Raw genomic sequence first — 15,750 nt, 5'->3', positions numbered from 1 at the left:
CCTCTCATTTTAACCAGTGATTTCAAAACTGTGCTGATTTTTTTTTTTTGGTTTATTGGAATTCCCAAGCGACATAAGGCACTTTCTGCTGAAAATAACTGACATTAATGTTCCTAATGGCATGTCCATGCAATGGCTACCTACCGGTATGTGATTAGTTTGGTACCAGAGCACATCATTTGACACACACACACACACACACACACACACACACACACACACCAATAAATAACTTGGTATAAGGCAGCTATGTCACTAACAGAAGGTATATCAAGCCCTGGACTGCAATAATAAGCTAGATGGCCCAGTGGCCTGACTCAGTATAAGGCAGTTTCCTATGTTCCTGTGATCACAAGCTGAGTCTACTTGAACTCCACGAAATGGATGGGTTTGCCAATAAATAATTCGCAGCCCCCATCACAGCCCAACAATTTCCACAGTTCCTGGAGAGAATCAGTTTTCACTCTGTTTACATATATGGTGCAGATTTCCCCAATGTGCTATAAATATCAGCTACGCCACGTTAATGTATCTGATTTGGCCCAGCAAATCAGATACATGTAGAAGATGGAGGAACAGAGAACATGAGAAGAGACCTGCTGGATCAGGCCAATGGCCCATCTAGTCCAGCATCCTGTTCTCACAGTGACCCACCCAGAGGGCTCTCCTCTAGCCAGAACCTTTGGAGTGAGCTCCCATTTCCCAGTGAGAGAGGCATCTGACAACTGCCTGGGGAGTCTGACTTTCTCATGGACTCTTGGAAGGACCAGCATAGACTTTTGTGTTGGTATTGGAAAGGGGTGTGGAATCTCTTTCAGCCTGGTGAGTGGCCATATTCTGATGTGGGCACATACTAGTGGTGGGGGCAGGACAAGAGGCAGAATTAGGTAGCGCAATGGATGCGGCTCTGTGCAGTAGGCCTTGGTCTAGCCATGCAAAAGTCAGACACACGTCTCCATCCTGTTAGAGATGTGGCATTATTACAGTTCAAAGACACATTGCGACCAAGCATAAGCACTCGAGGAGGGCCCAGAGCAGGAGGGTCAGTGGGGGCTGTGGAGTGGGGAGAGTGCATGACCAAGGGAGAGTCTTGTGGGTCAAATTGAGAGGCCTAGAGAGCCACCTTCTGCCCATGGGCCTAAGGTTCCTTGCCCCGGTGTAGGAACAAAAGCAGAAGCACCGTCAGCTGCCCCAAACCATGATAGAGGAAAGGTCCCATGCGGGGAGGGCTCTCTGTGATGGAGAGGAAGGTGGGCCACTGGCACCCTGGGGTCCAAGAGCCCCCAAATCCCTGTACCTGATGCCCAAAGTAAGTGGCAATTATGAAGGCTAATGCTTTGCATAGGCAATGCCTGTGTAATGAGGAATGAAAAATGATGAATCTGATTTAAAAACAGGCCATCTGTTACAAACTATTGAGCCAGGCTGTGACACGGAGGTGCTGAGCAGCAGAAAGAAAAGAAAAACACTTTCTTATACCAAACTTGCAGAGAGAGAAAGGCAGAGAGCCATAAGACTGTCAGGTCCAGTAGCTAAACTGAAGCCAGGTCTGGCTGATGTAATTTATATCAACTCCTGAGCCCTCTTGTTTCAGTACCTTATTTGGATACAGCTGCCTATAAAATCCGAGCACTTCTTGCAAACAAATGGGAAGAGCTTACAGCTCCTTAACAGCTCATGACGCAAGTTGCCTGAATTCCCAACCTTGCCTTCAAATTCCAGGGTGCAATTTCCAATCTATCTGGAGTTGCTGCTGCAACTGCAGAAAACTGCAGCAGAATGTATTGTGCAGTCACAGCTCACAGGCTACATTTCTTCACACGATCCACCTATCTGAGGAGGATGGTCAGAAAAAGCATGTGGAGAAAGCAAGTGACGAACTTGCAGAAGTCAAGTGGACATCAGTCAGACAGGCCTGAAAATGACATGTTTGGCTTGGGCCTAATTTCATATTTGGTATTGAAGGCCTGTGGAAATACTCCCAGCCCCACTTGTGGTCCTATATTAAATCTAGGAGGCTATAAGGGGGAGAGTGCTATTGTTCTCAGGTCTTGCTTTCGGGTTTCCTGTAGGCATCTGGTTGGCCAATGTGAGAACAGAATGCTGGAATAAATGGGCCAGTAGTCTGATCCAGTGGGCTGGTTCTTCTTACACCCTTAGATTTGTCTTGTAGGGGGTTGGGCAAGGTGACCCTTGGCATCCTTTCCAACAATTATATGACCCTAGGATGGTATACAAAATAAAATTAAAAACCAACTATCAGCAGGTGGCGCTGTGGGTTAAACCACAGAGCCTAGAGCTTGCCGATCAGAAGGTTGGCGGTTCGAATCCCTGCGATGGGGTGAGCTCCCGTTGCTCGGTCCCAGCTCCTGCCAACCTAGCAGTTCGAAAGCACGTCAAAGTGCAAGTAGATAAATAGGAACCGCTACAGCGGGAAGGTAAACGGCGTTTCCATGTGCTGCTCTGGTTTGCCAGCAGCAGCTTTGTCATGCTGGCCACATGACCTGGAAGCTATACGCCGGCTCCCTCGGCCAATAATGCGAGATGAGCGCGCAACCCCAGAGTCGGTCACGACTGGACCTAATGGTCAGGGGTCCCTTTACCTTTACCTTTACAGCGGGAAGGTAAACGGCGTTTCCGTGTGCTGCTCTGGTTCGCCAGAAGCGGCTTTGTCATGCTGGCCACATGACTTGGAAGCTCCCTCGGCCAATAATGCGAGATGAGCACCGCAACCCAAGAGTCGGTCACAACTGGAACTAATGGTCAGGGGTCCCTTTACCTTTAAAATAGCACAACAAACAACATCAATCAGGAGTCAATAAAGTGGGATTAGATTAATGTCTCCCTCTGCCATGTCAGCGCAAAAAGATACATTTTTAGCTGACATCAGAAGGAAGCCAGTAGCTGTACCTCTGTGGATGGGGAAAGTTCCACAGCCTGGGAGCTGACACTATACAATGCAATGCATCTATTGATGGGACAACCAGTCAGTCCCAGATTGGTCGATATGGCAACCTGTTGCATACTGATTTTAATTTAACATTTAATGTAACACATACTTTATCCCACAGATGAAGAAGAGAAGAAGAAGAAGAGTTTGGATTTGATATCCCGCTTTATCACTACCCGAAGGAGTCTCAAAGCGGCTAACATTCTCCTTTCCCTTCCTCCCCCACAACAAACACTCTGTGAGGTGAGTGGGGCTGAGAAACTTCAAAGAAGTGTGACTAGCCCAAGGTCACCCAACAGCTGCAGGTGGAGGAGTGGAGACACGAACCCGGTTCTCCAGATTACGGGTCTACTGCTCTTAACCACTACACCACACTGGCTCCAATTTATGATGACCAATTTATAAAGCAATTTAATGCACAACAGGATAAACATTACCAGTACTTGGTAAATAATTACCCCTTGGGAGCAAAGAGGGTTTCTTGCCAGTCTTCTGATTCTTCTGGGAGACTTTCCCCAAGTCCAGAGCTCACTGAGATCTTGGAAGCAAAATATTATAGAAGTTAAAACTTCAAACTGGCTTCCTTTGTTTTTGCATTAAAGCTGAGAGAAGTTATGCAAGTAACAAGCTTGAACTGTTATAATTCAGTTTCCTAATTTTTAGGCACACACAGCAAGGCATATGTTAGTCATGCAAATCTTCTTTCCTCCAGTTGTGTGTGCTATTGGGCGAAAGCCTTCTTCACATGACCACTGTACAGCAGCCAATGAACACACAGAGAGGAAATCAGGTTGCACCTGCTTTGCTATTTCTGACCTGCATTATTCAACAGAAACTCTTAACAGAGTCAGGTATATATATACACCTAGACTCTGTGCGCTTTTTGAAGGGTTCCTGGTCACATGGGGAGCACCTATATTTGGCCACATTATTCATCTATACATAGATGCTGGGAATGAGCACAATGGTTGCAATCCAAATTCTCCCTCCGCAGGTTCCCTGAACATGCAGAAATAGCTAGATTCATACAAAAGTTTTAGCCCAAGTTGCTAGCTTGGCACTTGAAAGCCATTCTTTAATTATTCCTGCAACTTGCTATGATTAGGTCTCACCACAACTGGGGAAACACAGATTCAGCCAGGATGTGGTCATGTGCTGTCTTGACACATGTTGGGATGCTCACAAGATCCACCATGCTCTCAGCACTACCATTGCATGGCACTGGTTGTCTGAATCCATGCAACACAAAAGTTTTATGTGCGCAGAAGTAATTATGCCTGTTGTTATAAATGCATTGTTTTCAACTCGAATACAACTGCCTCTGAAGTAGTTTGCAATGGTGTGTTTATTTAATTACGTACAGTATTTATATGCAATAATAATGCTCTATCAGCCTCTCCAATTCACCTAAGGTAAAGGTAAAAGGACCCCTGGATGGTTAAGTCCAGACGAATTCAACTTTGGGATGCAGCACTCATCTCTCCTTTCAGCCTGAGGGAGCTGGTCAAATTGCTGACCTTATGATCAGCAAGCTGAAGAGGCTCAGTGGATCAGACCACAGTGGGGCCCCCCCCCCCCATCCCATGTCGCTACCACCACTGCCTCTCTTTCCAACCTTCCAAGCAAGCAGGGCAGATCCAGAACTCCTTCACATTAACCTCTAAAACACACTGTGCTTTGATGAGTTCTGCATTTTTCTGTAATACCGTATCTCTTACATTGCTGCTTTGCCTCTTTCTGTTGCAAAGCCACTCTGAGCATAATGGTGGCAGGATAGGGGCATATAAATAAACTTGGCTGATACTTTCAGAAAACCGAGACAATTTCAGGAGGATTCCACCACTGACCCCAAACTAGTAATATTGCAATTAGGGCACTGCAACGATGTGATTACTCTCGGTTAAAACAAAACAAAGCGTGGGGATGGGGTCGTGTCACCCCACTGCTCTCCTGGGGCAAGCTTGTTGAAGGGAAAACACCAAGAAAATGTGTGTAGAATTAAATCTTCAGGGTACCAGTGCTATGTGAGACTCTTGAGACGTTATTTTGGGACAGATTGACTCCCTCGGGGGAATTTTTTCCCTAGGACTCCTTGATCCCAGTCCCACCCGTGCTGACATAATGAGCTCTCTGTTCTTTCCCCCGACTCCACTCTTGGTTCCTATCCAGTCTCTCTATTGTTACAGCTGCTGGGTGACCCTTCTTTGCTAAGGTGATTGCTTATTAATAGTCACGAACAATAGGCTGATGTTCCCTCAAGAGGAACTAACCGTTGGAGATGTTTTCCCAGGTGGGTAATGTACCTGCAAGACGGCTTCTGTGGCCAGTTCTCAGCCAGCGTTGTCGGGGGGGGGGGGGAAGGGCCCGCGCACTGATCCTGCGACAGAGAAGAGAGTTTTTCGTTGGAGCCGACTTCAACCCCCCAAGTATGGTCCAAAACTAAAGGCACATCGCTGAAGCTAGGCAGATCTAGGTGTGAGCCTTGCTTGGACAGGTGAGCCCTGCGGATAAGATTGTTGCACTGAGCTCCTGCTCAAGGGCTTCGCAGTAGAAGTGCCTGTTTCCTTGCATAATTGCAGGTGTTTATTACATTGTTGTTGTCATTTAGTCGTGTCCGACTCTTCGTGACCCCATGGACCATAGCACGCCAGGCACTCCTGTCTTGCACTGCCTCCCACAGTTTGGTCAAACTCATGCTGGTAGCTTCGAGAACACTGTCCAACCATCTCGTCCTCTGTTGTCCCCTTCTCCTTGTGCCCTCCATCTTTCCCAACATCAGGATCTTTTCCAGGGAGTCTTCTCTTCTCATGAGGTGGCCAAAGTATTGGAGCCTCAGCTTCACGATCTGTCCTTCTAGTGAGCACTCAGGGCTGATTTCCTTAAGAATGGATAGGTTTGATCTTCTTGCAGTCCATGGGACTCTCAAGAGTCTCCTCCAGCACCATAATTCAAAAGCATCAATTCTTTGGCGATCAGCCTTCTTTATGGTCCAGCTCTCACTTCCATACATCACTACTGGGAAAACCATAGCTTTATCTATATGGACCTTTGTAGGCAAGGTGATGTCTCTGCTTTTTAAGATGCTGTCTAGGTTTGTCATTGCTTTTCTCCCAAGAAGCAGGCGTCTTTTAATTTCGTGACTGCTGCCCAGGATGTCAATATTTCGTTTATTACATGGACGCCGTTAAGACTCCTGCTGTCTCTTGTCCAAAGAAAATCAAATCATGTAGGGCTGCTTCTCCAGAAAGAGGGAACTATATTTCTGCCTTGCTATCTTCCCTGCATCCATGCCATTCTCCCTCCAAGCCAGACTTATCTCCTCCGACAAGTCTATGGCAGGCATCTTTCCCCTTACACTGGTTTCTCCTCTGCTTCTTTACCATTAACACCCTCCCTACACGCCCCTGTCTAAATTAACTTCCCATGAGTTTTTTGAGCTCGGAGTCAATGGCAGAATAGGAATGTTAGTAGCGATAGCATTAAAGATCTATAGGTATCAGACTGTAGTCATAGCATTGTAGAGTTGGAAAGGACCCTGAGGGGCCATCTAGTCCAACCCGCTGCGATGCAGGAACCTTTTGCCCGACACGGGACTCGAACCCACAACCGTGAGATTAAGAGCCTCATGTTCTGCTGACTGAGCTATGACCTGTTTATTGAGCATTCACCCTCATTTGTTTTCAGGGGCACATGTCCCACACTTTCCAGTGCATTTCCCCCTCACTTGTTGCAATAAAAAAAAAAAATCGGGGAAAGCGAGTTGGTTCTGTAAATTTCTGGTTATGACCTGAATTTCCCAGTGATAGTAGTCGCCTAGCAACATCTGGAGGGCACCAGGTTGGCAAAGGCTGAAACACACACATATATCTATTTATACACATGTACATCTATGTATTAAGAAACTTCTCCTGCTCTCAGGGCTGGTTTATTCTGTGGCTTTGTTACTGGTTCGTTTTGTTTCATTGTGTTTTGTAGGCAGCCGCGTTGGTCTGCTGTAGACAGTCGAAAGAAAATAAAAAAATTCCTTCCAGCGGCACCTTAGAGACCAACTAAGTTTGTCATTGGTATGAGCTTCCGTGTATCTGAAGAAGTGTGCATGCACACGAAAGCTCATACCTATGACAAACTTAGTTGGTCTCTAAGGTGCCGCTGGAAGGAATTTTTTTTATTTTGTATTCTCTCATCGTGCATCTTTCTGCTGTGAACCGCCCTGGGCTCTTCAGGTGAAGGGCGGTTTACAAAGGAGGAGACGGAGGAGAAACGAAGGCGGGTCAGTTACCACCCCTCGCTGAATACCACACACCCCGGCGAGGGTCTCCCCGCAAGCCCCCATTATTGCGGGGCGGGAGAGCGACGACTGTGAGGGAGAACGCCTTGTGAGGTAAAACGCCTCAGAGCGGCCGCTTCCCGCGCTTTCCCCCTCCCTCCTTCCTTCCCTCAGGAGTCCCGGCAGCCTCCCCGATCCTCCTTTCCCGCCCACGGGGGAGTCCCGGATGTTGGCCCCGCGCCCCCACTCCTCCGCCGCCCGCTTCCATAAAAGGGCAGCGGCGCCTCCCTCCCTCTCTTCTCTCCCCCCCCCCCGCCTCGGGCCTTTCTGGCCGCCTCCTCCTCCCTCTTCCCTCCTCCCTCCTCCCTCCCCTCAGGCGGCGCCCCGGGGGGCGGGGTAGGCTCCCGTCCTGGCGGCGTCCGCGGCGGCGAGAAGCGAGAAGAAGAAGCGCCCTCCTCCTCCTCGCAGGCCCCGCGAAGGGACGCTCCCCGGCCGAGGAAGAAGAGCCCAGCCCGGCAGGCGAGTGCGGGGCGGCGAGGGGCGCGAAGGGTCTTTCCCTCTGGGCGGGAATTTGTGCGGACGTGTGAATGGGGCGCGTGAGTGGACGCACGAGTGTTTCGTGCGGGCGAGAGAGTGGCGCGCGCGCGCGCGTGTGTGTGAATAGGACGGGGCTTTGTGCATGCGAGGGGTTTTCGTATGTATGAATGATGCGTGGGGTTTTTTTGTGGGGGGTGGGCTCTGCTTCCCCACCTGGCTTTAAAGAGAATGGGAAGCTGAGGGGTTTGCCTTTCTTTCTCTCTCTCTCCCCCCTCCCCGGCCATTCCCCACTTGTAGGTCGAGGGGCGCATCCCTGCACATGCCCACCCTTAAGGCACCGCGTTGTGGGGCTGGGCTGGGTGTGGGAGCGAATGGGGGTCGTGGTTGCTGGCTGTGTATACAGATAGGTGTGTGGATATGTCTGCCTGACCCCCTTTCCGTCTCTCTCCTCTCCTCCTCCCCCCCCCCGAGTCTCTTTTTCAGAGTCTCTTCCCTCTTTGCATGCGACCCTCCTCTGAATGGACGTTATTGTGGGGCAAAGACGGGTCTTTCTCTCTTCCTCTCTTCCTTTTTCTCCTTTTCCTTCCATCTACTCCACCCCTGCCGCCCCGTCCCTCTTGCCCTGCCGGAATAGAGCTTCCCTTGTTCCTTTCGGAGGAGACTCTCACTCTCTCCGCCCAAGGGAAGTCTTGGCTGCTATATAGAGTTGCCCTTGACTCGCCTTTAAAATACCATTATTAATAATAATAGTAGTAGTACTGTAGTAATAATATCTGTATTTTCTAGGAGGGAAGGGCTAAGGAGACCCTTTTATGGGTCAAGCGGTGGCGCTCTTTTTCCTGCGGACGGGTACTATCCCATTTCCTCGGCAATCATTTTTCGCACCCCTTTTAGCACAGATGTTGGAGGGGATGTGGAGACTCAGGGTAAAAAGGAGGGAGCATGTCACGCATTCGTGTTGAGTGCCCTGCTGAAAATTGATAGTATGTATGGATGATGTATGCCACACACACACACACAGAGAGAGAGGGGGGGGGGATGAACAGTAAACAAATAAGGAAAATATTGTGTTGTAGGTGTAGGTGAGAAGCTGAATAAGGGCATTGTAATCCCTCCTCTAAATATATTAGGCAGAGTTGGTGCTAAATAAGGTTTTGGTTTGCATTGCCTTCATGCTTGCATTCTTCCAGCTGCCCAACAGCAAGTTTGCAGTCCGACTCTGCCCTCCCCCACCAATTGCCTCACTAAGTTCTTTGTAAATTGAGCCATGTGTTGGGAGCTCTCAGCCTTTTCTCTTCTTCTTCTTTCTTTCTTCTTCGCAGCAGACTTAGGGAGAGCTTGTTTGCCTTCCCTGGATTTGGCTCCTTCATGCTTTTTCTTCAGTAAATGGGAAGCAGGGAGAGGCTTATGAGCTGCTAGTGTGAGGCTTCTGCTTAGCTAATGAATGCCGTTTCCTTTGCTGCTTGCTTGCAGGAAGGAGGAACGATGGCTCTGGACGGTATACGGATGCCAGATGGCTGCTATGCGGATGGGACTTGGGAGTTAAGCGTCCATGTCACAGACCTGAGCAGAGATGTAACTCTGAGGGTCACAGGAGAGGTCCATATTGGCGGCGTCATGCTGAAATTGGTGGAAAAACTTGGTAAGTTGTAACTATTAGGGGGAAAGGTGTGGCCTTTCTCCTTGCTTTGGTGGAAGCTGGAAGGCGAAGCGCTGGGTGTGGAAATGAAATTGCATATTTGCATCACACATGGGACTGATTTCAGAAACCCATAACTATTTTTAAATGCTAGGTTTTTTGTTAGAGAAATTTGATGTTGGATCTCTTTCTCTAGCAGGCACAATCATAGCTGCCAAGTTTTCCCTTTTCTCACGAGGAAGCCTATTCAGCATAAGGGAAAATCCCTTAAAAAAAGGGATAACTTGGCAGCTATGGGCACAGTACAGGCCACATCTGAGTCTAACCCTTCTCCTGATTAGCTACCATACCTTTCTCTAGTTCATACAATGGCTCCTGTGTTCTGTACAATACTTGCACATAAATACAAGTGTGATTGTATTTACAGGGACTTGTAATGACAAGTAGTAGAAGGTGCCATCCTGGGTCAGTGATGTGGCAGAGACGAAGGAGTCATTGGTCTAAGAATCTTGATTTGACCATACATGTATTTAAATGTAGAGGCTGGTTTTTGCAGTCAGAAGAACTTCATAATCTGCTTGTATGTTCAAGCTTCACCCATAGATGGGGTGCCCTGCTTCCTCCTCCAAAAGTCCTGAGCTTCTGAGAGGGGGATAGACTTCACATGTAATACCAGAAATGCACAAGACTGAAAGAATCTAGGCTAGCATTGTTTTCACTGCAAATTAGGGGAAGTTTCTCAAATATGATAGGTGGTTTCTAAATTTTAGATTAATGAATGCTCTATTGTATGTGGCTGTTCCTTTTCTTTGGACTCAATAAGTTCAGTTTCTAGGAGTTTAGACCAAGTGATAGGAAAGGAGGGTCTGTGCTAGTTATTACAAAAATATTAAGATCATTTAGCAGGGCGATGTTTACTATTGTAAATATATTAAAATACTCATTCCTGCACACGCACCCCCCCCCCAAAAAAAACACTTCTGACTTTCTGAAAGAGTCATTGAGGTGTTATTACAGCTACCAGTAGCTACCTCTCTTAGGCAAGTGTATGGTGTTATGGCCTAGATGCAGTCTCCTGAGTTAAGAGACTATCCTAGGCTATGCCAGGCACCTGTTAATGGGACATGGTAGCTGTTGCTATACAGCAAGTTGTGCTGCCATTAGAACATTGCTGCTTGGCACATTATGCCTAGTGAGCTTTCACCAATGTGTTCTGCATTTTGTGGAGTGTGCTGTAGTTCAGTGCTAAAGTTCCTGTGCTGGTAAAAGATGCTGAGGTTTATACAGTTGGTAATCTGATGCTTTCCTTCCTTAATAATGCATTTGAGTCTGAATAGTATACTAGTTTAAACACAACATCCTTATCAGCTCCGCAGCACACTTCTGGTGCTATGTAAATACTTGATTTGCTGGCTAGCTATGTACACAAGTCATAGCTGGTGCAGCTAAAAAGAAAGAGTCGTCCTGCACTGTACTAAAACTTCGTACTGATGTAATAAGGAAGGAAAAGCAGATATAAGGAAGGAAAAGCAGATATAAATACTTGGTTCAAAAGGAAGTTTGTGTGTGCGTGAAGGACTCTTAGGCTTGACATGGCTTGTGGGACTGTAGAAAATCAGTTTTAGAAAAAAAAATTGTCCTTGGGTTATGAAAGGAATGTTTCAAGGTGATTGCAGGCCTCAGCACTTAAAGTTGTTCAGCCTCTTCAAATATTAAGCGAAGAAGCACCACAGTCTCTTACATAATGAATAAGTCATGCCTTCTATTGGCTTTGCGTGTCATTGATGAGAATAGTCCACATGTGTATAATTTGCTCAAAGTATAGGATGGAATTCAGTGGAGACAGCAAGTTTTTAAGATGCTCTGTGGGATGAGTTTAATTGCCCTCCACAGGATAAAAGCTTACTTGAAGTTCAAACGTATATTTTGGGAGGCCATCCTCATTCTAACTCTTACGATTCTGTGTAAATGTCTCATAATGAGGATCCTGCGTGAATCTCTTTTGCAGTGGGCTTTATAAAGCTCCAGAAGCAGGTTGTGTAAGCGTGCTATTTTGATAATGTGTAGATCATGAAGGAGATTATGTTGGGGTCAAAGTCCCCTCTACTAGCCAGATGAAAATAGTGGAAACTTTTTTGCAATACCTTTGACCTTGGATGTAGGCCAGGTTGTAATATCTATCAAGTTAAGCTAACAGGACCATAGAAGTAAAAACAGTTCTGAAACTTGGGATAGTTATGGCAGCTGTGTTTTTTTTTAAAAAAATAGAACTACATTTCTTTAAACTGGCCTTTAAAAGATAATGACTGTAAATGGAAACTATGAAAAAACATTATATTTGCAGCGCTGTCTTTTTGTCCATCCTGTTTGTTCTGAAAAATCTTGGGATAGCAATGTGTTTGGAATAGAAGTACTTTGTATGCATCTTCTCATTAACTCTGTAAACAATGCAGTTTTCTTTCTGATTGCTTCCATTTAGCAGAAGAACATCTGTGGAGGATAAGTCTCTAATCAGAATGACAAAAAAATTGTAGTGGTCACTTTTGTAGTTGTAGCTCAGTGGCTTTCCTTGCAGACGGTCCCAGAATCAGTCCCTGGCAACTCAGGTGGGGCTGGGAGTATCAGCGCCGGTCTGTGAAGACCAGGGGTTCCCACACTGTGGCCTGTGAACTTTGTCAGATATAATATTCATATATACATTTTAATTGTATTCTTCTTGCTTTTATTTCTTACAGATTGTACTATATTGTATTGCACTTGGAATTCTATGGAAATCAAACTGTAATACAATAAAATACAATTTTATAAAAAATAAAATAAGCAATACTGTATATACAATTAAAATAATACAGCATCTAGCACAGTGCACTTCAATTGTTAAAAACAGCCAGAAAATTTTTAAAGTCGTCCACCAAGGTGAAATATTTGGGAACTACTGGTGTGGACAGTATTTAAATGGATGGTCCAATGGTCTGACTCGTTATAAGGCTACTTTTTATATTCCTAACTAATTCACTGCAAATTAATGTTTGCTTTGTGGGGTGGCTCAGGGGTAGAGCACATGCTTTGAATGCAGAAGTTCTCACATTCAATCCCAATCATCTCCAGGTAGGATTGGGAGAGATCCTTTCTGAAATCCCCGGAAGCCACTGCCAATTAGGTGGGACTGAGCTAAATGGAACAGAGTCGGACTCTGTATTAGGCAGTTTCCTGTGTTCTCTCATACTGTTCACCTGTTGGATATAACAATTTTGCACTCTAGTCCTATGCATGCTTCAAATCCCACTGAGTATGTTTCAGGTGACTGACAGTAAGAAGATGCCAAGTTATATGTATAATACAGTCCATCCTTCAAGATGAGGAGCCCGTGGTGCTTCCTCATCCTCCCCTCCCCTCCCCAATAGCAGTTAGGCTTGAAAACAGATTCCCATTGCAGCCATTGGCATTTGTGGAGAGGGGGTTTAACTGGACAGGAAAGACTTACTCCTCTCTGCCACTGTGACTCACTCTCCCCTCTTGAACCCTCCCCATGTGGCATCTAGGCTTGAGAAGCAGCTTCCCTAGCCTAATTTTTGTGAGTGCATGTTCTGTGTGCAGAATTAGGTTTGTGCATATTGCAGCTGGGAAGGGAAGGGTTGACGCTCCTCTCCTCAACTGCTGTCTCCATCAAGACTGCCACCCTCCTCTGGCATTTAGACTTGGGGGAGAAGGGAACAGAAATGTGTTTTTCAAGCCCAATTCACATGTGAGTGAATGAATGTGTGGGTGTGAGTGCGTTAATGGATGTGTACAACTTTGCTGTCATACGGCCCCTGAAAGGTTAGGCACAAGGGAATATGGCCCTCAGGCTCCCAATCACTTTTTTTTAAAGAGATCAGGGGAAATGCCACAGGGTTCCTGCAAATGGGTGGAACACATGAGCCTGTCATAGAGAGAGATGCTTAGAGAAATCCTTTACATGACTACCAATGCTGCTTTAATTTTATGATAGAACGTGTGCCATGGCTGTGGCTTTTGTATGTGACTGTCTGGTTATTTAAGCTACATGGTAAGCTAAGGTATCTTTTGATTGCTGCTCTTGGCTTTCAGTGAAAATGTTAATTGCATTAGTAACTGACAGTTACAAAACTTAACAGAGATCACTTTACCAAATGCTGTTGTAGTTGCTACTACTGTGGCACCCTGTGTAACTGGTAAGTTTGGCATAGAGAATCACTTGAATTGCTTAATTGATGGATTCAAGGACTCTTTCTGCTTGTAGGTCTGTGTGTGAAACACACTTCACCATCTTGCCATTTTCCTCAGTTCAGGGTCTGACATTAGCCATGGAGAAGGAGTCCTTGTGCAGAGGGATATTTGTCTTGAGATTGGAAGGATGTGGTGTTGATGAGCAAGAATAAGCCTATCCTTACTCAATAATCCTGTTGATTACATACATTTTGCTTCTGGGATTAGGAAACTGGAGAGGTGGGACCAAGAACAGTGTAGGTGAAAGAGAAGAATCATTTCCCTTGCTCCTGCTTTCTAATTCCCTATTCCATCAGCATACATACATACAGTGGTACCTCGGGCTACAAACACAGCGGGTTACAAACACTTTAATGTGTTCCACTTTCCTACCTTCCCAAGGGTCTATACCAGGCATCCCCAAACTTCGGCCCTCCAGATGTTTTGGCCTACAACTCCTATGATCCCTAGCTAACAGGACCAGTGGTCAGGGATGATGGGAATTGTAGTCCAAAACATCTGGAGGGCCGAAGTTTGGGGATGCCTGGTCTAGACCTACTGGAAGCCCTATGGGGGCAAAAGACTGGGAGGCCATGCATCTCTAGGCACAATGTTTCCCATCTCCCCCATATGACACCCTCTGCTGCAGTACTTCTGACAGCAGTAATATTACTGCCAATTGTAATTATAATTGAATGCTAAAACTACATGTACATATATAAAGCAGCTCAGGTGGTTCCAGAGAGGAGGTGATACCTTGCAAATAGATAGTTCAGATCTGATTTTTCTGTGTGCTTAATGGGTGTATTAAATTCCACACGTGCATGGTTAAACTTTTCATAGCTATACTGATGTTTTCCATCCACACCAGTGAGTGGTAATTGTTGAAATGTTCCTGCTGTGTGATTTGGCTCCTCCCTTCAGGAAATGCTCCTTCACCCTCCACTACCTTTTTCTGACCACAGGTGCAGGTATTTCTGTAACTGTACCTGTGCATGTATACCTTATCCCCCCGCCCCGGTAAGCACGCAGTAGCACATCATCATGTTTCACAATGAGGATAATGAAGGCCTTGTAATTTGGTGGGGGGAAAGCAACATCCTTTTCCATTTGGTTTTCTCAAATGTACTAAGATTGGTTTCCAGGGTAGTGTCAAGATCTTGAGAGAATAGCTCCTCCAAACTCGGTTGAAATTCCAGTGTGCCTTCACACTTGCACTGTTTGGGCTGCCGGAAGCAAAATAGTTAGGTTTTGTTCAGGTCTGGAGCCAAGTGGAAGTAGCAGTATGGCAATAGAGACTACCACCGAAAAAAATCACTATGCACATGACCAGTGTTAGAAACTGAGATATGAAAGCTAGGAGCTAAAATGGCACCTTAAACCTAGGTTATGGGTGAAACCACGAAATGTAGGTGTACTTTTTCTAGAACAAGAATACAAAGCTGATAATGAATGCATTGCAGCTAAAATATTATGTTAATTTTTCACATGGTCTAGTCCTTCCCCTTCCCACCCCTCTAATAGTCTTAAGAGGGTCTCTTCTCCAGTCTTCAGAGAGTGGCTGGAAGTGGGGAGGCAGAAAAAGTTCCCTTTCCTCAGAAACTGCTCACGCTAATGAAATTCCCTGCCTAGAACAATGGGAGTTTTGAACACTGCACAAGACAAAACCACCCAGCCACCCCCAAATTTGATAATTAGCTTCCACACCAGCGATATCATATACCGTACAGTGGTACCTCGGTTTACAAACACAATTGGTTCTGGAAGTCTGTACAGTGGTGCCTCGCTTCTCTCCCTCGCCGCGCAGCGCCGGCATGGGACGGCGCTTCCTCGGCGAAGGCAAGCAGGCAGACAGCCCGCCTGCTTGCCTTCGCCGAGGAAGCCGAAGCACAGGCGAGGTGGGGGGAAAGCGCGGGATCTTTCCTCCGCTTCCCCTCCGCCGCTGCCGCCGCCGCCTGTCACACAGCAAGGAGAGGACAAGGCTTCTCAAGCCCTGTCCCATCCCTGCTGTGTTCCTCGTGCTTCGGCTCGGGGACTGGAAGCGGCAGCGCTTGCTCTCTTGGCTCGGGGAAGGCAGGCAGGCAAGAGAGCAAGTGCCTGCCTGCCTTCCCCAAGCCAAGAGAGCAAGCT

General features: G+C 46.5%; 1 protein-coding gene across 8 annotated transcripts in view; it reads left to right on the top strand.

Moving 5' to 3' along the window:
* The first annotated feature begins 7,648 nt into the window (after window positions 1–7,648).
* FERMT2 (FERM domain containing kindlin 2) overlaps window positions 7,649–15,750 on the top strand; it is a 94,434-nt gene continuing 86,332 nt past the window's right edge. For 4 of the 8 annotated variants that reach the window (XM_035099113.3, XM_035099036.3, XM_035098956.3 and 1 more), the window contains exons 1-2: window positions 7,649–7,736; window positions 9,228–9,396. In XM_035099113.3, the coding sequence (XP_034955004.1) occupies window positions 9,240–9,396 (157 nt within the window). In that variant the 5' untranslated portion in view covers window positions 7,649–7,736; window positions 9,228–9,239. Of the gene's footprint in view, window positions 7,912–9,227; window positions 9,397–15,750 lie in introns of all 8 variants that reach the window. The other 4 variants (XM_088655943.1, XM_088655933.1, XM_088655927.1 and 1 more) reach the window with 1 other exon arrangement.

Source organism: Zootoca vivipara, chromosome 1 (genome assembly GCF_965207765.1).
Source record: "Zootoca vivipara chromosome 1, rZooViv2.hap1.1, whole genome shotgun sequence".
Classification (NCBI taxonomy): Eukaryota; Metazoa; Chordata; class Lepidosauria; order Squamata; family Lacertidae; genus Zootoca; species Zootoca vivipara.
Note: the sequence above shows the minus strand (reverse complement) of the source record. Positions and strands in the feature narration are given on the sequence as shown.